Source organism: Talpa europaea, assembly GCF_964194135.1.
Source record: "Talpa europaea genome assembly, chromosome: 3".
Lineage (NCBI taxonomy): Eukaryota > Metazoa > Chordata > Mammalia > Eulipotyphla > Talpidae > Talpa > Talpa europaea.
Genome location: NC_140069.1, coordinates 150,175,560 through 150,198,198, shown reverse-complemented (window position 1 = coordinate 150,198,198; position 22,639 = coordinate 150,175,560). Strand labels below are relative to the sequence as shown.

At 59.9% G+C, this 22,639-nt stretch overlaps 1 protein-coding gene across 4 annotated transcripts in view; it reads right to left on the bottom strand.

Annotated features, from left to right (window-relative positions):
• The window catches only part of DPP6 (dipeptidyl peptidase like 6), a gene marked incomplete at both ends in the record, with an annotated part of 400,205 nt that overhangs the window by 147,490 nt on the left and 230,076 nt on the right, over nucleotides 1-22,639 (bottom strand). For all 4 annotated transcript variants that reach the window (XM_084230872.1, XM_084230874.1, XM_084230871.1 and 1 more), the window contains one exon: nucleotides 1,428-1,542. In XM_084230872.1, the coding sequence (XP_084086998.1) occupies nucleotides 1,428-1,542 (115 nt within the window). The remainder of the gene's footprint in view (nucleotides 1-1,427; nucleotides 1,543-22,639) is intronic.

Here is a 22,639-nt window from a genome sequence, read left to right as displayed (position 1 = left end):
TGTATATGATCTGAGGGAGAAGTGTTCATGGCCTTCTTTCCTGCCTGAACCCCCCCGCCGCACCCCGGCCTAACTGCTTTGGCTAGAGCCTCCAACACAAAGTCCCATACAGATGGTGAGAATGGGCACCCTTGTCCTGCTCCTGACTTCTGGGGCGGGGGGCTGCTTTCAGTGTTCATCGCTGAGCGCGATGCCAGCTGTGGATCTGTCACCGGAGCCCTCTGCACACTGGGGGCTGCTTTCCATTTCCAGCTTGTCAAGGGTTTTATCATGAAAGGATTTTGGATTTTGTGAAATGTTTGTTCTGCATCAGATGGTTTTATCTCCTTATGATGCTTTATTTTCTGCTAATAGGGGCATATTACATTGATTTTTATAGGTCAAACCAAATTTTCCTTCCTGGGCTAATTCCCATTTGGTGTGGGCGTAACCCTTGTCCCTGTCGCCAGGCAGCTTGCTGGTATTTTCTGAGATTTTCGCATCTGCATTCATAAGGATATTGGCCAGCAGCTTTCTGTTACCGTGACATCTGTGCTGAGTTTCGGCTTCCGGGTGAAGTGTACTCTGTATTTCATTTAATTCTTGTGATAACAGTTTAAACACATCATAAATTGCCTGTATTTTTTGTGTCTATGAAAAAAATGTTCACGTGTTTTTCCCACTTTCAAGTTTTACCCTGTATAATCTATTTATTGAGAATGGGGGCGACTTTTTTTTAGTTCCACTAGTAGGCCCTTAACACAAAGCTAGAATGGCTGAGACAGTCTCACGGGCCCCCGTGGCCGTGGATGTTTTCTGTGGCTGGTCCCACGTGGCTGCCTCACAGCAAAACCTTTCTTCTCGCTTTAGTCTCCCGCCTCCTGGGCACTGGGCGATCACCACCGGCTTATAGGCCACTTCACACAGCACCTTCTCCACGACCTTGCTCATCAGGAGTCTATTGCTGGAAGGTTTACCATGCATGGATAGTACATATTTTTGCTGCAGATTTTTGTGATTTTTATTCCTTCAGAGATTTGAGTCTGTTTCCCACTGCTTTCATTTCACCAGTAGCACATAATATTCAAATTCAATAGATGTTGTTTTAATAATTTTCTTGATTCATCTTTGACATAAGACCCAGGAATTTCAAGATAGATATAAAATCATTGTATTTATAATGCCACTCTCTTTAAGCTCATGAAGCATGAAAAAGTCATTATGAATTTTAAAATATGCAAGCGTTTCCACCCAGGCCACAATTATATAAACAATTACAGAAACAAATCCAGCCTATATGCTTCACTGAAAACACATTACATCATTTTGCCATATGGCACAGTGAGAACGGGAACCTGGGAAAATAAGTTACGTAATGGCTGTAGTGTTCGAGGGGCACGCAGGGTGCGGTCATGCCCCCGCGGGCCCTTCCGGCCCGGGCTCAGTACCTGGCGTCAGCAGGATGACGGAGGTGACGATCAAGGAGCAGATGACCAAAATCACCAGCAGCGCGATGGCGATTCCTTTCCAGTTTCTCTGCGGAGGGTTACTCCCCACCAGCTCCTGAAACACACAGAGGAGAAGCCCCGTCAGTAAACACAGCCAGAGACACAGGATTCCTTTATGTCAAGCAGCAGAGAAAGGAGGTTCAGCTCATCGTGAAACAAGACACCTCGTCGCCTTCCTGTCCCGGGGCAAAGCCTTCTCCCAAGACAGCGTCTGATGTCTGTTAGTCCCGGCTTTTGTGCCGGCTTGATGTCTCCCCCCACGAAGGAGTTAGGGCAGGGCACCCCATCTCTCCTGACAGCTGCCATCGACCCCAGGGAATCAAAGCTCAGCATGACGGAGACTCCCAGAGCCAAGTCCTCTCTCCCCACCGTCCACCCACTTCTACTCCGGTCACAAGTCAAACATTCACTCAGTGCTGAGGGCTGGTCTAGCAGCCATCCTGTGTGCCAGGCACCATCCCAAGCATCCTCAGCACCTGGCTCGGGGTGGGACTGCCCGGGTATGTCTTCACGGGGACTCTCCCGTCCTTATTCTAGGGCTCAGTTCCCTAGACACCCACTTCCTCCATGGCAGGGGCTGGGTGGGGGTTCTGGAACACCGCTAAGGGCCTGGAGGTGCATGAACACAGGACTAATCAGGCAGATGGGCCGCTGAGACCAAGCTCAGTTCCTTTCAAACTAGGGTGAGCATGTAATCTACGCTCCAGATTGAGGTCCCTTTGCGGATAAAGGACGTGATAATGATGACTGATCACAAGCAATAAATATGTTGGGTTATTATCAATTATGCGTGAGTAACTGGACTCGTCCCACTGCTGCCCCCACCCCTGCAAGCCACAGCCCCCCGGCTTTTGTGCCCACCCAGGGCCGCTGTCAGCCCCAAGTCAAGGGAGGGGCCTGAGGGGCCTCGAGTCGGCCGCGACACAGACACCTTGTCGGGCTGCACGTTGCCAGGCACTATCAGACGCTACAGATCCAAGCCCAGCTCCCCCTGACCTGCAGTGGCCAGTAATTAGCATTTAACATCCAGACACTTCATGTTGGCTCCTTGGCCATCAAATTAAGAAAAATTTCGAGGGTCATTACAGCCTGAGCAGGAAAGAATTCTGTAGTTGTAAATTTCTGCCAGTTTCCTTATTTGCTATGCAGAATCTATCTGTTAAAATGGATTGTTAGGATGAAAAAATGAGACTAAGCAGAAGCTACAATCACGAGAGCGGCACGGGCCCGGCTCGCTGCCCCAGGACAGGCCTCCCGTGTGGGGAGCCAACAGGGCCAGGGAGGGCCCGGCTGACTCCGCAGCCCTTGGCCCCGACCGGTCACCAAGCACGGCCGTCCTCCCTGCGAACAGCGTGGGCTCGCAGTGGGCAGCCCGTCTCACCAGTCTCACATCCTGGGGCATTTCTCAGAGGTCGCAGGGATGAGACCCCAGGGTAACCCCAGAAAACAACTGTCTTAATACTCCAGACCAAGTCTTACTCGAGATGCAGAAGGACAAATGCCCCTGCCTTCATCAGCCCACACAGGGCTGGCTTTTGAATCTTGCTTCAAAGAAGAAGACTCTAGAATTCTAATTTTTTAGAAATGCATCTGCTAGATGCCCTGGCCGAAGCTTACACGAGGACAACAAGCCAGACACCCGGCCTCTGCTCTGCGTGGGCCCTGGCCAGCTGGGTGTCCCGCCCGCGAGGGGGCCAGGTGTGTGCGTGAAGGGAACGTAGGAACAAGGTCCTCTGACACCCCAGGCCCCATCCCGGCCACGCACACCACATGGTGTCCAGGGATGGACATTGCCAGGGAGAGTGACTCGGGCGTGTGTCCAGGAGGTGAGGCTGAGGGGAGAGCTGGGCTAAGGGCCGGCGCTGGGCGCCTGCGCCGGATGGACCACGGGGAGAGGCTGCTCCGGCGCCAGGAGGAAACTGGCAGCGGCGCGAGCAGGTGCCCGGGAGCCTCGGGATGTCTGCACGAGTCCAGCCTGACGGCCGGGGCAGGGTCCGGGGGGGGCGTCCGGGGAAGGTCTGGGGGGTTCCAGGGTGGGGTCCGGCACAGCGACCCCCGTGGGAGAGCCGGGCACCCCGACGCCGAGGCCGAGGGCACGCGGGGCCAGCTGTCTCCACCGGCCGCACCCAGCGCAGAGCCCCCCACCCCCACCCCAGCCAGGCTGCAGAACCCCATTTTCACCTGCCCGAGGTTATTTTCCAGAGAGCAGGTGGCTTCCCTGAGGATACAAACAATAACGTGGTAATAACAGGAAACAGGAAAAAACTGTGAATAATGTCGCCAATGCAAGTAAACAAAGATTTTCATTTTTCTTCACTTCTGGTCCTTCCCACCTGAGCAGCCTTTACAGGGCGCCGGGCACCTGGGGGCCCCCGGGGGCACCTGGAGCAGAGCCCCGCGCTCCCTGAGCCTCTTTGGCATCCAGAGCTCCCTCCCGGCCCCTCTTCCCCAGGCAAGAGTGCCTTCCACACCCCTGCAGGGGGGCCCCCACCCAAGCCTACACTGCGCCCCACTCTCGGCTCCCCACTGCAGCCTCCCCCTGCGTGTCCTGTACCCTGCGGCCCTGCTCGCTGTCTCTGTCCCCGACCACCTGTCTTCCCCACAGCAGCCGAGGCCCTTTCGTTGTCCGCTGTCAGCTAAAGCAGCTCCTCTGGGTCCGGAGCCCCAGCTCTCCCAGGCGGGGGTCACTCTCCCTTCATCGGGGCGCCCTGTGGGTGCTTTTCTGTAGCCCTCTTACATCATCAAGTACTTAAGGCCTGTCCCCAGCTGTGCCACTTCAGGAGTGTTGTGGAGACACATTTGTGCCCCTGATACCTGGTATAAAGCTGGACACGCGGTCCCCAGGGGACACACAGCCCTCAGGTGACACGCGGTCCCCAGGGGACACGCGGCCCTCGGGGAGAGAGCTGAATGGGCGAGTGACTGTGGGCGCCTCGGGAGAAGCACCTCGCTGTCTGCTGGCACATCTGGCGGGGGGCAAGGGCTGGTTGATGCCAAAAGCAAAGAGTCAGCCCAAGCCCAGCTGCAGCAACATGCCAGAAATAGCCCCGGGCCTGGAGGACGTGATAGGAGCTGACACCCGCCCTGGCAGCCCCGGCCCTGTCACCTCGGTGTTGCTCACACTTATTTTTAACTGTGGCAAAAAAGAAAACAAACAAGAACTAAAACCAAACTCAATCTTTCCCTAGGTTGTTCGGCTGTTTTAAATATAAAATCCACCTTGCGGAACGCCGGTGCCTGAGCCACTGTGGCTGCAGCCTTGGGTTCTTGTGCTGGTCGTACCCGACAGTGAGACCCCGCAGGCTCTGTGAGCTGGTCAGGAGCGTGCGCCTCTCCCGGCACCTCACCCTGTGCCAGGCGAGGCCTCTGCCCCTCCGAAGCAGGCGATGCAGTCCCGGACGTACACCCCGACCCGCGCAGTCCCGCCTGGACGGGCGCACGGCCACGTGACTGCTTCAGGGAGGTAGACACAGCCCCTGCCCGCAGCTCGGGGCCAGGGCGGGCGCGCCGCGGAGGGGAGGTGACTCTGCAGGAAGCCCCAGCCCGCCTGGAGCCGCTCCGCTGGCGAGGGGCAGAGTTGGGGGCTGCAAGGGCAGAGGGTGAGGCAGGGGCAGGGCCATGACAGCAAAGGTCCAGGCTTGGCAGTCACGACGGGGACAGCTGGCAATTTCGCGTTTTATTTCCCTCTGCTAAGCGGAGGGGTCAGCCAGATGGCCGCTCACCGGGTGGAGCCAGGCCGTCCAACCGCGCTCTGGAGCTGCCGCGTCTGAGCCCCGCGCTTGTCGCCGGCAGCTCCCACAGGCCTGTTAGGAACAGAGGGCCGCTGGCGACCCACGCCAAAGCCGCTGTCACGGCACAAGGCGGACGCAGCTCCAGAGCCTGCGCCCAGAAGGACTCCAGAGGACGGGCCAGAATCCAGGCTGGACGGGACCTGAGCTGGTGCTGCCTGGGCCTGCGACAGGGGGCCAGGCACCCCGTCTCTCAGCTGAGGCTGCCGCTGGCCTGCTGTCCGGGTCTCCGTGCCCTCGGGGTCTGGCTGGCCGTGCGGGTCAGGGGTGATGGCTGAGCAGCCGGTTGCAAGGCTGAGGCGGAAGGTGGGGTGCGGGCAGAACTTACCCTTCAAACAACTTCCCTTGATTTCATTAATCCGATTTCATTAATTTATGAAATTTGGGTGACAGAGCCTACTTCCGGGGAGTGGCAGTTAATGATAAATCTTCACTAGATGAGGCGTGATGCCCCCAGAACCCCCCAATCCTCCCCCCATGGCCCCTTCCTCGTGTTTGCTGCACAGCCCCCGGGGGCCGGCTCTCGCCAGCTCCTGCCCTCCACCTGTGGACTGAGCTGGGGCCACGCGCCTCTTCTGCTAAGAATTCGGGGACTTCTGAAGTTGGCTATGTAAGTACCGTGACCCCCCATCACTGCCTGGGGGCCGCCCCGAGCCTCGCCCACCACCAGCCCTTTCAGGGCCGCGGGAGCTGCCTGCAGAGAGCCCCCGTGCCGCCGTTCCCCTTAAAAACATTTTAAAAACCCAGGCAAATTACTGACCATATTTATATATTTAAAAAATTTATTATTTTTCCCCTGCAGACAGCAGCACTCAGATTATCTTAGGCTCTGCGGCCCCATTTCGCGGCCGACAGCGGCTTTCAGAAGACGAAGCCGACGGGCGGACCCTCCTGCTCTCGGAGCTCGGCCTCCCGGGGTCCACTCTGACACGCCTTCTGGGGCAGCCCGTCGAGCCTCCGGCCGCCAGAGGCCACCGCACGTGGCCTGGTCCCGGGAGCGGCGTCAGCCTCCGGCCGGTGCCCGGCAGCCCCTCCGCGGGTGGCGGCGCCGGCGAGCTGGGGGCCGAGTGAGCGCCCGCGGCTGCCCGCTGCGCGACCGGCGCCTTCCGGCCCTGCTGGCCGGTGACAGGCCTGGCGCAGGCCCCGGGCCCGCGGGCGCTCTCGAGACTGGCAGTTTTCTGGCACGCTCGGCTCATCACTTCCCAATGTCAAACCCCCCGCAGGCGCTTAATAAATATGAAGTCGCTGACAAACGCGTCTCAGAGGCAAGAACTACCCGCAATTTAATAAGAGACGGAGAACATTTGGCTCCTTTTTGGGGAAGGGCCTGCCGAGCGGATGCCATCACCCTCCGGCCTGGAGGGGACCCAGCCCCCGCCGCCCCACACCCCGGGTTCCACGGGGGCCCTCCCTGCGCCGCCTCCGCCGCGGTGACTGGCCGCGCTGGGCCGAGGGCTGCTCAGGATCTCAGGCTGGGATTCAGATCTTCCAGCGTATTCCTGCCAGCTGTCGGGGAAGGGGGACGGGGGGCTTCTCCAGATGGCGCGCACCCAGGAGGCGCAATGGGGCTCTCGAGCCGGGCCGCGGAGGTGGGAGAGGCCCGGCCGAGTCCCGGCTCCCTGCAGCGCCCGCTCCTGCGGAGGCCCGGCCGGCCGCCCCACGCTGGGAGGCCGCCTGCTTCTCCCGCCATGTTGCCCTCCGGGCGCCTTCGGCTGCTTTCCGCGGGTTTCCGGGGGACAAGGCGGCGGAGCCCCTCGCCCGCTGGTTGTGGAGCCCGTGCCCGGGTCTGCCTGGCCCGGTGCCACCCCAGCCGTGACGTGCCCGCCTACACTTGAGCCAGATGAAAACGTGAATGATTTGCTTGGCTCATAATTTCAAAGTCACTAATTTGCGGGTTCAGGTCAGTGTCCCGAGAGGCCCCGCTTCTCCGCCAGCGCCGGCCGCCGTGCTTCCAGCGAAACGGAGTGAAATCCGGCACTTTCCCAGCGACCGCGGGAGCTGCACTGGCGCGTCTGTCGGCCTCAGAGCGGGGGTCCCCGCGACAGCAGCGTCCCCACCAGGCCGGAGCAGGGGCCAGCCCGGAGGGTGCTGGGGGCCGGGGTCAGGGGGCGTCCCCCAGTGTTCACTGCTGTGGGCACCGAATCATTCCAGTAAAGTTCTCGAATAAACTAACATGCCTCGAGTGGGAGCCACTCAAGACCCGTGTACTGGCTATTTCTGTAATAAAGTGCTCTAGTGCCAGCGTCTGCGCGTGGGTCAGCCTAGCGGGGAGATGTAACGCAGCCACAGGCCCAGCCACCCCTTAGTTGCTTCTGCACTCAAGCCCCACCCCCCTGCACCCCATAACCTCTGCAGGTCTGGACGTCAAGGCTTGATGCCTGGGAGGGGCCCTCTTTGGCTGCCCACAGCGGGCTGCTGCAGGCCCAGATGGTGTGGAGGGAGAAGCAGCGGCCAGGGCGGGACAGGGCCACCCACGGCATGACCAACGGGAAAGGGTCAGACACCAAAGCGTGACCGACGAATAATTCTACTTCCGTAACGTCCAACAGAGGGAAGCGCTATGCCAGGGCAGGCTCACACGTCAGTCTGTGAATCCCAGCAAGAAAGGGATTCCCATCAGACCCGGCTGCAGTGGACGTTGGAGGGGGACAGGCGTCACGGGGGGGGGGGGACAGGCATCACGGCGGAGGCCAGGCGAGGACCGGGCTCGGGGCCGCAGCCCCTGCTTTCCTGAGCGGTGGGAGGCCAGGCCAGCCCGGTCACCGGCACAGAGACGCGCTCGGGCGGCGCAGAGGGAAGGCAGAGAAGGCGGGGCCTGCCCAGGGCCTTTTGCGGGGGCTGCCTGTCCAGCGGGCTCCCTGACGCCAGGGGAGTGCCTGGGGGGACCGGGCTGCCCACGTCTCCCTCCAGGCCTTCGACCGTGTCCAATCAGGGCACCATGGACTCAAACACCCTAAAAACTAAGCATCACAAAGCAACTATTAATATTATTGGGAGAAAATAAGCCACACGAACCTGACCGCAGGGCGTCCCATTTCATCGCTCCAGTCTATCGTCTAAATGTATTTCCTGCTAATATTTATTCACCGTGAAAAACTCTGACATAAATTTCTTTTATGTATCACGGGCCATTTGCTGTAAGTAGAAGGTAGCAACAAATTACAAAATCAATGGTGCATACATCTCGGATGAAGCCGCTTTCTAATCACTGTATTTCCAGATTTCGGGGCTGCTCGCGACTCTGAGAACGAGCTTTAAGCAACGTGCAGCCGCGGACGCTCCGTCGGTCTCTCGGCCCCTGCGCCCCGGCTCCCTGCTTTGCCCAGCACCGGCCGCTCTTCCCATAAAGGTGCTAGAAGCAGGGGCATGAGACCTGGCCCCGGAACCCGACGTGGGCCAGGGGTCGCCCTGCGTGGCCCCCACTCCCGGAGCTGGCCCTGGAGCTGCAGGGGCGCAGCGACCCCCTGGAGAAGCGGGGGCCGTCACGCCGGGGCAGCTGGGGGAGGAGCGACGCGCGAGCTGACCTTGTCCTCGCCTCCTCCGGTGTCCCCAGCTCTCCCCACTGCTCTCGCAGACAGCTAACTCCGCCCCTCGGGGTTCAGTTCTGCCCCCTCTGGAATAACGTGAGCCTGGACAGCCAGGACTGTGAGGACGCAGGAGCCGTTGCAGAGTGGACGCGGCGCTGGTCGAAAGTGGGCAAGATGCGCAGACACAGACGGCACAGCCGTGCCGCGCCCTGGCGGGGCAGACAAGCGCTTGGGTTGGAGGCGCTGACACCTGAGGAAGCCCCGCGGGCGCAGCGTGCACCCGGGACCCACAGCGGGCGGAAGCCGAGGGGGCAGCCCGCAGCTGAGGCGCAGAAGTGGGAGGCAGCGCAGGCTCCAGGTGCGGGGACCGTGACCCACAGACCCCGACCCCAGAGACCCGTGACCTCCCGGGGAAGCAGAAGCAGCCGGGGCGGCTCCAGAGCGGGGTGCAGCAAGCACCACCTCGTGCTGCGGCCCAGGGGTGATGCGGGGTCCCCAGGAGGGCGGCGGGGGCAATGGTGGCCTTGGGCAGCTCTGCACCCTCGCGGGTCCCAAAGTGTTTCTGCCTGAAACTGGCAAAGCAAAGCTGCACTTCAAGTGCCCAATTTCCGCTTCCTGGAACAGGCAGGGAAGTTGGTACCTAAACTAAACTCAGATGGTTTCAATTTATCAGCCCAGTTTAAGTTATTATTTTATAGCTCCATGTCTTTAAACATTGCTGTTAATAAAATGTGCCGACTGCTTTATTACTGTTTTAGGTAAAATTGATTTGAAAAAATAACCGTAGGTTGTGGCCTCCTGACCCTGGACGCTCGGGGGACAGTCGATCCCTTCCCAGAGTAGGTACGAGGGGAGGGGACCTGTGGGGCCTGCAGGGAGCAAGCGCCATGATTATTTTGTTAGAAAACTGGACCTATGAGTATGTGTCAAGGCAATTTGTCTGCTTATCTGAAGAAAACTGGTCCAGGCCTGAACGTAGCTGCTGCCCGGCAAACCTCTGGACCAACGAGGGACAGTTGTCTGGTTGCCGGGACAGAAGGAGACGAGGCATGACAGGAGGGACGGCATCACTCGCCTTCACGTCTTTCTCAGACGGCGCCACGGAAGCAGCGTCAGAACCCTGGGCTGTTAACATGCAGATTCCCGGGCCCATGAGCCCCACTGGACCGAGGTGTCGGGGGAGCAGCCCGCAGGGCAGCTGCAGAGAGAGCTTCCTTTGCCACCTGCCAGGTGAGGTGCAGACGACCAGGGTGTGGTGTCCCTTCAGGCTGGCAACGGGTAAGGGACTGGGGGTGGAGCTGCACCCCGGGGCAGACTCTGGGGGAAGAGGAAGGTCCTGGGGCTCTGGGCCAGATGCTCTTTGGGGTCATCGCCTGGGGGACAGGCTGCGAACTCGGGGATTCTCTCCAGTGGTCACATGCATGTTCCTCTGGGTCTCTTGCAGGAGTGAGGTGCGAAACAGGGAACACCGTGAATACATAAAAATTTAAGCCAATTTTCTGTCTCTTAAGCCAGTGGTTCCAGCCTATTTTTGACTTTTGAAAGTGACGTTACAAGAACACTGAGATATTTTATGAAATTCTGTAGAGAATTCATACTGCCCCATTCTCAACAAAAATCTCGCAGCAGAAATCATGCCAAATTCTTATCAGCCTCGTATCTGCCAAGGCACTCTTATCTGAGTCCCACCGCGGGAAACACCGTTACCCGACCATCAGGCCTCCTCACAGGAGGTTGCTTGGCGGTCGTGTTAATACGGAGCACGAAGTGCTGATGACATGGTTGTCAGGAGACGCCGCTGACTGAGAGCTCTGCGGGCTCGCCTCAGGTCCGCTCTGTAAGTGTTCTGTTGGTTTAGTCTCGGGAAGACGACGCAAACCAGCCGTTTAAGTGTTTACTTTTCACAATTACTAGCCCCTCCCCCTGCGCCCTGTAAGGCAGACAGTGAGTTTCCGGGGCCTGCAGACGCTGCCCATGGTCCTGACATCACAGACGCAGCGCGGAGGCGAGCCTGTGCCGGCAGGTGCTGTCCACGGTGACGCGGCGACCCCTGTTTCCCAGCAGGGCTTCCGTCTGAGGGCTCCTCTGGCTACACCTGCCCAGCACCCCTCCACTGAGACCCAACGAGCAACCCAGAGGGCAATGAGAGTTCTGGCCCAGCGGGCTAGTCCCCAAGTCCATCCCGCTGCCGTGTAGCCAGGAGAGGAGCGAGACACGCCAACTCAACCGGAGCTAAGCTGGGAGCGACGTTTAAAAAGTAATGACCCTGTTGCGAGTTTGGCTCTGGGAAGGCCCGCCTGCCTGGTGAAGCTCGCCCGCTGCGTCACACAGAGCGCCAAGCCTTCCCGGTGCGGATGCGCGGCGGGCGGTGGGGCGTCTCCCAAAGGCCAGGCTCCGGGGAGGCTGGTGTGGACGACCGCCGCCTCCACCCGCAGAATCAGCCCCAGGCCTGCACGGCCTCTGTCCCACGCCAGCCTGCTGCTGCGCCTGTGCCAGCCTTCGTGAACGTGGCTTGGCCTGCGAGCACGTGTCTGATTTCCCGCGACGATCTGAAACACGGAGACGTGTCTGACACGGCGACTTCCAGGATCTGAAAGGCACCGCCCCGCATGCGGCCTCCCTGCGTGGGGCGCCGGGCGCCTGGCTCAGATGTCAGGCCCGCGCTGTCCTAGAAGGGTGGCGTGCTCACTTGTGGTCAGTTGCTGTTGGTCCAACAGATTCTCAATCTTGTGTCCGAGGGGAGTCGTCTCAGGCATGAGGGCAATTATAAATCAGAAAACAAGTTTAATATGAAATTTCCCAAAGGAGGCGGAAGAGCTGTAAGCTAGTGGTGAGGCGTGAGGCGCAGGGAGCAGGGACAGCAATGGCTTCCCTGGAGTCCTGGTCATTTCTCGACTGTCCTCTGGACGGGCACAGCTGCCCCGTCCCCCCACCCTGCAGCTCCCCTTATCACAGTGTCTGATCATCTTTACCCTCCCATCACCACGTCTCCTCTCCAGGGAAGAGCCCCAGACCAGGAGCCGACTCAGCCAGCTGACGAGTGGACTGAACACCAACTTGCCGACCTAAGAGACACGGAGATTAGCATCAGCCTTTGTCACCCACAACATAAAACGCAGGAGAAAGCACTAAAGGCCCACCACGAGCAGAACACAGACGCCTCCAAGGCTCTCGGGGCAGGCGACGTGGGGGGTGCTCTGTCCCCCACCAGGGGTGGAGTCGGGGGGGGGGCTCCATGCAGAAAGCGGAAAGTGAGGCTGAGCCTCGGGAGGCGAGCGGATTTCCGGAGGCTCCCTCGGGCCCGTTGGGGGTGGGCGGTCACGTCCCGGCAGCTGGAGCCCACGTCCCCCAGAGGCTGGCTGAACACCGTGTGGGGGCTGCAGCTGGTCTTCAAACCACTTCACGAGCGAGCGTTTGGGCCCATTAAAGACGCCAAGGAGGAGGGGGCGGATGGGTTCCATCGGCGCAGCCAGGAGAGCCCCGGCAGAGGGCGAAGGGGAATGAGAGAGGCAGGAGGAGGCTGTTGCGCTGGGGACAGAGGGGCAGGGCGGCCGGGAGAGGACATAAGATGGGGCGGGGAGTGCAGGGGACACAGGGCGGCCACCGGCCATAGCAGGGGGATGAGGGGCGAGGGACGGGGCGCAGCAATGTCTGCCGGGACTGTGTGGCAACAGTGGCCCTTCGCCCCAGGCGGGGATGAGCGCAGCACCCCCGTTTGTGGGAGCAGGAGGGAGGACGCGGGAGGAGAAGCCAGCGCTGGGGCTGGGTGGTTCCAGCTCCACGCGCCTCCCTGCAGCCTGCGGAGGCGGCTCGGGCCACACCGTGACTTTCCGCTAGTCAAGTCTGAAGCGTGTTTTCCCGGGGTTCACGCACCCACTGCCTCTGCACGTGGCGCCCAGGCTGGCCGTGCCGTGCCTGCACCCCAGAGTCCGCCTGTTTAACACGGTCCCTGCTGAGCTGCGTGTGGACAGGAGCTGGAGATGCCTCAGAACCGCAAAGAAAAGATTAATTAAGGGCTCCTGGGTGTCCTCGCGTCCTTCTGGAAGACAGTGGGGCTCTGAGGCCATCGTACAGCAAGTCCCCGCCGACTGGTCTTGCTCATTCACATCCTGACAAGAGGCAGAAGACAGCGTAGGCTCCGGGCTGAGCTCAGCCTCCAGGTCTGGACCACAGCACAGCTCGCCTCTGGCTGGAGAGGCGCAACCTCTGGCTAGAGAGATCCCAGCAAGCGAGCCGGGTGACCACGACTTGAGGCTCCTGCTTAGCCTGCTTGAGGGGTGAATCACTCAAAATATGGTGTCTTAGCTGCTGCTGGCGGCGTGGGGGTGCCCCTGAGGGCCTCCAGGGCACTGTGTGCCCCGAGAGAGGACAGCCACAGCTGCCGTCCACTTTGACTCAGACTTACTCGCTCTGTAAAGACGAGTCATATGGCCAGACCAGAATTCATCAGCACAATAGCCACGGGAGGCTTCTTCGAGAGCCGCACACGCCAGAGAAGGCCGCGGCCGAGCGAGGCTGCATGTTCCGCCTGAGCCCTCCAACGCACGCGCCTCGCCAGTTGTCACCGTGGTTTCATGTCGGCTTCTCCGGAGGACACGTCCATTCCAGCCCTAAGATGGGAGTCTCATGGGGGACGGCTCGGTGGCTCCAGTGCCGAGAGTGCCGCTGGGGCCGTGCCCGGGGAAGGCACGCCCAGCCACGCGGTGGTGCCACGCCTGAGAGCTCAACACGGAGCTGGTCCTGACGGACACATGGGCCAGCATCACACAGGGCTGGCCCTAAGGATGCGCACGGCGCCACGTCACACGGGGCCGCGTCACACAGGGCCGGCTGCCCCGGGCTGGTCGCGGGACCGGGTCGCTCAGGACCTGCGGCCTGTGCCGTGGTCTACCGGCCACACTAACCTCCCAGCTCGGCCTCCCAGCCAGAGACTTTGCAGAATCTGACCAGTTCTCCAGGGACCTGGCAACGTGTGGGGCTCTTAAAGTGCCACCAACTCTGAGCAGGTTTGAGGGACTGAAATGAACTTTAGCCAAAGACAGAGCTGAAAGCATTGAATACATTTTTCCAAAAATTTTGCCTAATCATGGGCACAGGTCTACCTTGTTAATGCTGAGTGACAGTCACCAAGAAATCCGTACTGATTCCTGCTGCAGGAAGGACCTTGCAGGAGTCGGACCTTGTCCTTGAGTGACTTACCCAAAGCGCCACTCAACCAGGGGGCGGTGCTCCTGCCTGCCGGACGGGGAGCTGCCCCTTGATCTGGGGCGGTCAGCACACAGGGCCAGGGGCTCTGCAGGGAGGACGCATGGGGAGGAGGGGTCGGCGAGCACCGTCTTCCAAATGAAACCGGCATGGATATTCAGCCTGTAGGATACGGCAGAGGGATGTGACTCCTGAGGCTGGACTATAAAGGCCACCACAGCTCCCGCCCTGGCTTTGGATCATTTCCTGTGGAAGAGGCAGTCGCCACGCTCTCCACCCTCTGGCCGCCCCGTGCAGGGACCCCAGAGGGGACAGAGGCCCCAGCAGCCCTGTTCAGGGCCCCGGAGGGGACAGAGGCCCCAGCCAACAGCCAGCACTGACGCGGGGGTGAGCCGGGAGGTGTCCGCAGCCCCAGGTCAGCCGTCAGAGAGCCGGCACCTCACCACCAAGTGGCTGCAGCCTTGTGGGAGGAGCCAAGTCAGAACCAAGCAGCGGAGCCATTTCTAACCCCTGACCCCCGGGATGAGAGACAATGAAGGACGACAAGCTTGGGGTGCTGGCTCTGTAGTGCCGTGTACCTAGCCCAGGCTCTGGCGCAGGACAGGACTTGGTGTATGACGCACGCGTTGTTCGGAATAGGCTGAGGGAGCGACGGAGGACACAAGAAGGGCGGGGCCGAGAGTGAGATGCTCCCAGGATGAAGGTGGGGGTCTCACGGCATCTCACAGGAGGCTGACAGCCACCGGGGACGCGCCCGAGGACCTGGGAAGTGGCTCTTTTACCTCCAGGAAGGCCTGGGAAGATAGGGTCAAACTACAGATACTGAAAGGAAGATTTTCCTTTTTCATTGTCATGAAGTTACACCTCTGAACCCCTCTGGGAGGAGACGTGCAGAAGTCACAAGTCACTTCTTGGGGTGGTGAGTCTCCTCCGTCCTCTTTTCCAGCTGCATCTGAATTTTGTTATTCGGAGCGGTCACCTGCCCGCGCTAAACGCCTATTAGCCTGAACTAAAAACTTAATTAAAAGCCAATATTCTAATGATGGCAAAGGACGCTGAAGCTCTGACACAGTTCTTTGGGCAGTTGGGGGACCCCGCGGCGCGGGTCAGGGGGTGACGGCCGCAGCCTCGGAACGTTTTCCTCGCCACGGAAATAATGGCCACAGCCGCCTCCGACACGCGGGCCATTTACAAGTCGCAGACGTCACTCCCTCTCGGTGGCATTTTCCCCACGTTCTTTGCCACGGTAATAGGAACACGTTCCGAGAAGCATTTTGTGCTTGCTACAGTCATCTGCGTCAATTTTCGTGAGAAAGCAGGTTATTGTTGTTGGGCTCGCAGACGCGCATTATGTTTGGGCAAAAAGGAAAACCCGCTTTATCCTCATTCTGATTTTCACTTAATTTCCAGTTACCTTAAATAATAGGCTGTTGAATTTTTCATGCAGCTGCAATGAAAGCATTTGACTCACGGAACCTTATTAATACATCTAAAAGATAAACAGTGGAAGGAGTTAAACAGGAGCGAGCACTTTAGAAGCACTTAACGCAGGAAATCTTTTGTGTATTTAATGCAAAATAAATGTCGAAACCTGGAAATACTTAAAAAGTGACTTCAGGTAGCTGGATTCGAGTAAAGCGCCTATTTTTCCTCTAGAAAAGCATCAGGCGCATGGACAAGAGGCGCTGCTGCTCGACACAGTGGCCGTGGGCCCAGGACTGGCCGCCTCCGCCCAGCTGTGCCAGCAGCACGGCCCCTGTGGGGGCAGCCCCCGCACACGCGCCGGCCGGGGCCCGCTGACCGCCTGGCCGCACAGGAAGGCAGCGCAGGAGACGCTCTTGAGGGGAGCCACGCGAGGGCGTCATAAAACTGTGCGGAGTGGGAACTTAATGACCACGGAGGGGCCGGCGGGAGATGGATAGCGCCATTGCTGCCTCCCCAGGGCCTCCCGGTGGTTCCCAGACATCCACATCCACAAGGACCAGCCGGGCCTGGGGTTTCTGGTCCAGCAGGGCCGCGAGGGCCCCTCAGCACTCAGGGGCTGCCCAGGTTTCTCCTCCCACCTTAGTCTCAGTGGCGACCTGCAGAACTGCGGTTGGGGGTGCTGGTAGGAGCAGGAGCCGCGAGACCCAGCCCAGGCCACGGGGGAGTTGGGGCTGGAGGCGCCGAGCAGGCACCTGCTGTGAGCACGCGGCCTGCGAGCCCGCCCAGGTGGGCACCGCTGAGGTTGCCTCTGAGCTGGGGCACCGAGCGCAGGTGGCACAGACACGCGGACCTGGGAGAGGTTGCTTATCTGAAAGGAGGTGCTGCTCTGCGTCTCCGGAGCTGCAGCACGTTGGGAATGGAGCGTCTCCTGAGCAAGCCCAGCGCCTGCGGGCACGGACGTGTGTCCTCCCCTCCCCCGCCGACTGCGCTGCAGTTGGGCCCAGAAGGAGGAGGCGGTGATGGCCGGCCCTGACCCCCACTCCATCCTCTCGAGGAGAGGCCAGCGCCCTCAGCGAGCAGCCGAGTGAGGACGGAGGAAGGCCGCTGACCAGCGCCACTGGCCCCTCTCTCGGCCTCCCCGCCTCCAGCATGCTGGGAAGGCGGCTCCCTGCGCAAGCCCAGGCTGTGCAGCCAGAGCTGAGGGCCACGGCTTTCCTGGAGGTGCAGAGGACACATCAGGCAAGCTCTTGGGGGCCTCCCAGGATGCGCTCACCCAGAGTTGAGGCTATTGGGGCTGCCCACCCCAGAGTCAGAACAACCCGAATAACGGAGTTGGCTCCCACACAAGCCACGGAGCCGGCGCCTCAGCGACACGTGGCCATACATGGAAGTGCAAACAAGCCAGGGGCCCTGCCTGGGCTGGAGGACACACTGGGGAATGACCCCTCGTGCCCTGCTGGTGTCGCCTGAGCAGCCGGGCCCTGGGAGGGGATGGGGGCACAGGGCCAGGCTGCCAGCTGATGTTCAGGAAGGGTCACTGCAAATGTCCTGCAGACATGGACACCCCTATGGCCTTTCAATTTGAAGAGGAGGACAGGGACCTCCACGGGGCCTAGGGGTTCAGTCTCAGGCTGTCACCGCTGTGGCCTGAGTGCCATCCCCGGCCAGGGAGTGACCCACAGGGCGCAGCAGACCTCTCCTGTCTCCAGCTGCTCCCTCGGCAGCGGATTTCAGTAGATCCGCCTGCTCTGCTCCCCACTCTGTTTCTGGGGAATTATCTCAACCCCCCGCACCTCTGGCCTGCACCCCAGCTCTTCTATGCAAAAACAACCAAAAAAAAGACCAAAAAAATAAATAAAATTGAAGCGGAGGACAGAAGCAGTGAGTCACAAAACACGACGTGTAAGGATGCTGTTCCTGCCGCCTCTGACACTGCTGCTGCGCTCCAGGACGCCCCCAGCCCCCCGCAGCAGGGCACTCGGGAGAGCTTGGGACTCAAGGCAGAGAGCTGTCCGCCAAGGGCCATCCCGCCCTGGAAGCTCCTGGCTTGATGGGGATTTCGCTCAGGGGAAGGGGGAGTAGGAGACTTCTTGGATCAAAAGCTACTCCAGGCAAGCCTTGGGGTACACAGGTCTTAATTTTTAAGAGTCAACTATGTAAATTCATATTTTCTCGGGGAACCAAATATGCACTCACTTCTTTGTAAAGTGCACTCACTTCACTCACGGCCACAGTGAGTGTGTCTTTCCGTGCGTTAAACAGTGATCTTAAGTGCTTTTTAATCTAGCAAATGAATCAGACTCTAAGGGAAAACACTACATTTAATTTTTTAAAAGGAAAGAAACAAAATATCTGACACTATGGGACTTTAATGCTTATTAACAGTAAAATGAAAAATCCACTGCAGTAATAATGCAGAATTCACTCTACTCTTAACACCCGTTGATTAAAGATTCTTAAGTGAAAAATAATGTTTGGTTATTTAATTATAACGAGCACTGCCTCTTAACCCCGACTCCAGAGATCAACCTACCAGGAAGACAAAGGGGAAAAGGACAGAAAATAACAAATTTTGGTTAAAGAGATGAACCATCACACGTGCACACAGAGCCACAGGAGTCTCCACACCTCGCCTGCCTCCAAGCGAGGAGAGAAGACTCAGCCCACGAAAGGCTGGATCCAAATATTTTAATCCAAGCAGACACTTGAGCCACTTTAGACCTCTTTATTGGCAGGGCCAGGAACATCTCTGTAAGCCTCACTGATTCCGCAGACCGCCCACCCCACGGCAGGCGCGCACTGGTCCAAGCCAGACCCTCCTAGCCGGCTCCCCCGGCTCCCCAGTTGCTCTGGAATTGCTGAAACCAGCAGCAGTGCCCCCCTAAATAACTGATGGATCCCACACAAATGAGGCATTTCAGGCGAGGGCTGTGAACGCTGGAGCCAGTGCTCCCCACACGGGCGCAGCACGGCGGGCGGCTGGGGCAGGCCGGGCACCCGGGAGGCGGGCAGGGCTCCTGGGCGTGACTGGTAGAGAGAGTGTGTCCAAAAGGAGACAGTGTCCAGGCCGTGGGCGGAGCCCTCGCCGTGGAGCCAGTGTTATGTTACTGCATTAATGCGAAGTCACTCCGGGGGCGACACGTGGGCCTCCTGGCCTGGAGTGCCCCCTCACCATTCCCAGCGGCACACCTGCACTTCCCTCCGGCACCTGTTCCAAAGTCCATCCCGAGACATCGCTGGGGGTCAAACTCAAAATAAACAGCCCTGGGGGACCCCGGGGTCTTGGGGGAGACCAGACATGTTTGAAGAGAAGGTTCCTGGGCTATCGCGGGGGTGTGCCCAGGACTCAGGCAGCGGCTCGGGCTGGGGAGCCGGCGGGCGGCACCGGGCAGGAGCAGAAGGCGGAGGGGCTGGGCAGGGGGCAGGGGCTGGTGTGGCGGGGCCGGGCCGCAGGGCCTGGGTGGGCAACAAAGGGCAGGCGCGGTGCACACGCGAGCCGTGACACACTCGAGCCACACGACTGGGAGAAAGGACAGCAACGCCGGCTGCAGACTGCCGTGGGCCCTGAGTGCCCGGGGCTCACCAGGCTGGTCCGGCCGTCCCACCCCTGGCTGCCCAGGTGCCCGAGGCGGCCCCAGCTTGGGACTCAGTAGACTTGGGCCAGGACCTGAGCTCAGGCTTGCCCAGGGGTGCTGATGATGCTGTCGGGGAGCAGCTTTGAGACGCGCGTCCCCGTCGCTCTCACCCCGGACGTCTCGGGCTCCCTCCTCCGCCCACTCTCTTTTAAATGGAATCCTGACCACACGCGTGGGGAAAGCCGCGAGCACAGAACGACAGCGTGAAAACAGACGTGAGGCTCTAAGAGCCCATGAAAACGAGTGGCTGAGAAGCGCTTAGGCGGGGCAGGAGGTTTCTATAAGTTCACGCTTTCCAAATTGTTATGGTGACACACAAAGGCCAGGCACGCAGGACACTGCCCGGTCGCGCGAGACGTCCAGCTCGTGGCTGAGGGGACGGAGGGCCCGAGCTGGGGGTGCTGGCCCCACGGCCTGCGGGCTCCACTGTGTCGTATCCGGACGCAGGTCACTGTCCAGGAGGCCCCGGGGCGCCCGTGCCGTGTGGGACCTTGGACTGAGCCGGCCCCTCCCGGGAGGGCTGTCCAGCCTGTCGCCGCCCGTCACCTTGGCGGTGACCTTGGGGACCCACGTGAGATGATTATTGATCCCGTCGGTGCTTGTCCCCCGACCCCAGGCCTGGGGACGTCCGGTCCTCGGAAGGGACGAGCCCGGTGACAGGACGGCCGTGCTGATGGCGCGTGACCTGCACCCGCCAGAACCCCAGGGCCAGAAAGTCCCGGGCCGGCTCATCTCCTGGAAATCAACCTGCCGGCCTCGACACGCAGCTGTTATGAGAACGATTCGGAGCAACTTTGACGTTTCCGCAGGGAGGAAAGTCTTGTAAGACTCGGGCGGAACCCACCCCCGTGGTTAGGAAACAGCCGCTGCCTCCCGGCTCCTCAGCTGCTGCGGTGGGTCCCAGCCCGCCCGCGCCTCCTGTCACCCACCCCTGCCGACCGAGAGAGGCTGAGAGGAGGCCCCACGGCCAGACCCCCGGCAGCTCTTGGTGCCAGCGATTGAATCCCGGGCCACACGGTTACACGAGAGCACCCTGGGGTGGCCTGGGCCACCTCTTTCCTGTTCCCCGGCCGTGAAGCGGCGGCGAGGGAGCGGCCCTCCTCGGGCAGCGCGGAGCGAGGAGCCGGCGCGGGAGGCGCTGTCCAGGCCTCCCCCGGCCGCCGACAGAGCTCCAATCATTCAGCGACGGCGGCTTGAGCAAATGAGCGAACACGACGCTGCGGTAATTAAGCAGAATCCCTAATTGAGCAAATGGATTAATATTAATTAACGAGGCCGCCGGCCCCCGCCTGCTGCCTGCTTCCGCGGCTCCGGCTCCGGCGCCCGCGCCCAGGCTGGCCGGGGAGGCCTGAGGTCCGCCGAGCCGCAACGTGTGTTTGTTTCCCGGCAAGTTCTCTGCAGATCTGCCCGCTCCGGCATCTTTCGAGATTATTTTCATTTTTCAAGCTCCGTAAAGACCCTTTCATCCCCAGCGAGTCTCGCACCGAGGATACTGCTCTGCCCGTCGGCGCCTTGCGGCAGCCCGGGTTCCTCCAGCCCAGGAGGGCCCAGAAGCCACGGCACCACACCCCGCCCCTCGCCAGCCACCCCAACACCTGACAGACCCCTCGGGCCAGACCCCTCCCGTGTCTGGAAGCAGGAGCCCAGGCCCAGAGGGTTCATTATTAACAGAGGGGGTGGGTGCCAGCCGGGCCCCAGAGCACAGCAGGCCCGGGGAAGGGGAGCCCCCAGGGTTGTCATCTCACCTCCTCCTGCAGGCTGCCAGCCCCTGGCCTCTCTGCTTATCACTGTCACGGGATCTAACTCTCCTGGCAGCTCACATGCCCGTGCCTGGGGCAGCTCTGGGGCAGGGCGCTAAGGGAAGCAGCGCCTTGCGTTCCCTGCAGCTGTGCCCCTGTGGGTGGCAGCACGCAGCAAGGCCCCTGTGGGTGCTCCCTGTGGGTGCCCCCCTTGGCCGCCCTCCCTGCAGCCACGTGTCGTCCACGGCTCAGGTGCCAGATCTCCTGGGGCCAGGCGGCCACACAGGTCTTCGTGCGAAAGCGCTGTCTCCTGAGCTGGACGTCAGGCCCCTCACCAGCAACCCTGACGTGCTCAGCATCGTCCTGGACGTGGCCAGAGGCAGGAAGGAAGCGCCACCTGCAGAGCCCGTAGGGCTGCCCGCCCCATGCCCCTCACCTTCGTCTCTGGCCCCTCCTCTGCGCTTTCTGGCTTTGCGCGCACGTTCCTCCGCTGCCCAGGCACACGCGGGGCGACAGCTCGCAAACGGAGGCAGTTGGACACGATGCAGGTGACAGGATAAAGTCGTGAGGGTCGGACGAGTCCTGGCAACACGAGGTCCAGCCACACGCCGACGCCCCCTCCCGCCGGGGTCTGGTTGCTGCCCTCGCTGCCCGGCCTCCCTCTGTTCCCACCCCTGGAGACGGCGGGCCCTGAGCTGACTTGCAAACGCCCCCTGCTGCAGGCGGGGCGTGGGGACAGCAGGGACGGGACCGTCCACCTGAGAGCCCACGCCCTCGCCTCCGTGAGTGGCGCAGGAGCGGCCGTGTCTGCGGGAGCCGTCCCTCTCCTGCCCACGCCTCGCGCCCGTAGCAGGAGTGACAAGGACAGCGTGGGCCGGGCCTCTCTTCTAAGCTGCCCGGCCGACGCCAGCCCGCCCGGCCGTCTCGCCAGGCAACCAAACCCCATGAGTCGCCCGCCGGGGGACGCCCCCCCGCCCCGCCCCACGCGTCACAGGGAAGAGCCGCGGACTCGGTGCTGTTTTCCAGAGTGGATCTGAAAAGGCCGCATTTGCTGACCTTCCCGGAGCCTTTGACGCAATTAACAGCAATTTGGCTGGAATAAAACTGCACGCAATTGACCTTCCTTCATTAGTCTGAAGATTATTTTACAAATGCAGAGCAAAGTGCTGTAATTTAACAGATGAACTACGATAGCGGAGGAAATGAATCTTATTTCAATGCCGACAAACTCCAGCTACTTTCTAAAGATAATGCAGTCAGGAAAGAGGACTGCCCGGTTTGGTGTAGGATCAAGGAGAGCTGACGCGGTTTTTTCATTTTAATTTTAGATGAATTTCCTTTTTCTTTAACCTCTTGCTTTACAAATGAAGGTTAGATACTCATTGCTCACTGTCCATGTGAAATACAGCAGGCGGATGCCAGCAGGCACTATCATAATTCTCTCATTTTAACAATGATTTTTTCCATTAAGTGATTGGTTTGAGTGAAACTTTTGTCCAATAAACTTTTTTTTTTAATCTTAACACACAAGGTAATATGGTCCAGTTGGTGAGAATCTGAGCATCATGAAATCTGACCTGCTAAGAAAGTAGCTTCAAATCTCAACAAGATTTGCTCATCATCTTGTAATTTTTTGTTATTTTATTTTTTGGTTCTCTATTTTTGCACTCTCTGTTTTGCAGTAACTCAGCCTGAATGGCCTGCAGCAAGATGAGACGGGAGACATTTGCAGGTAAAGCGCATACCTGACTGAAGAGGTTATTAGTTTGTTTTAAAAGTTGAAACTTAAAGCTGATTGACAAACTCCTGGGATTTAGTTACATGTAATTTAGT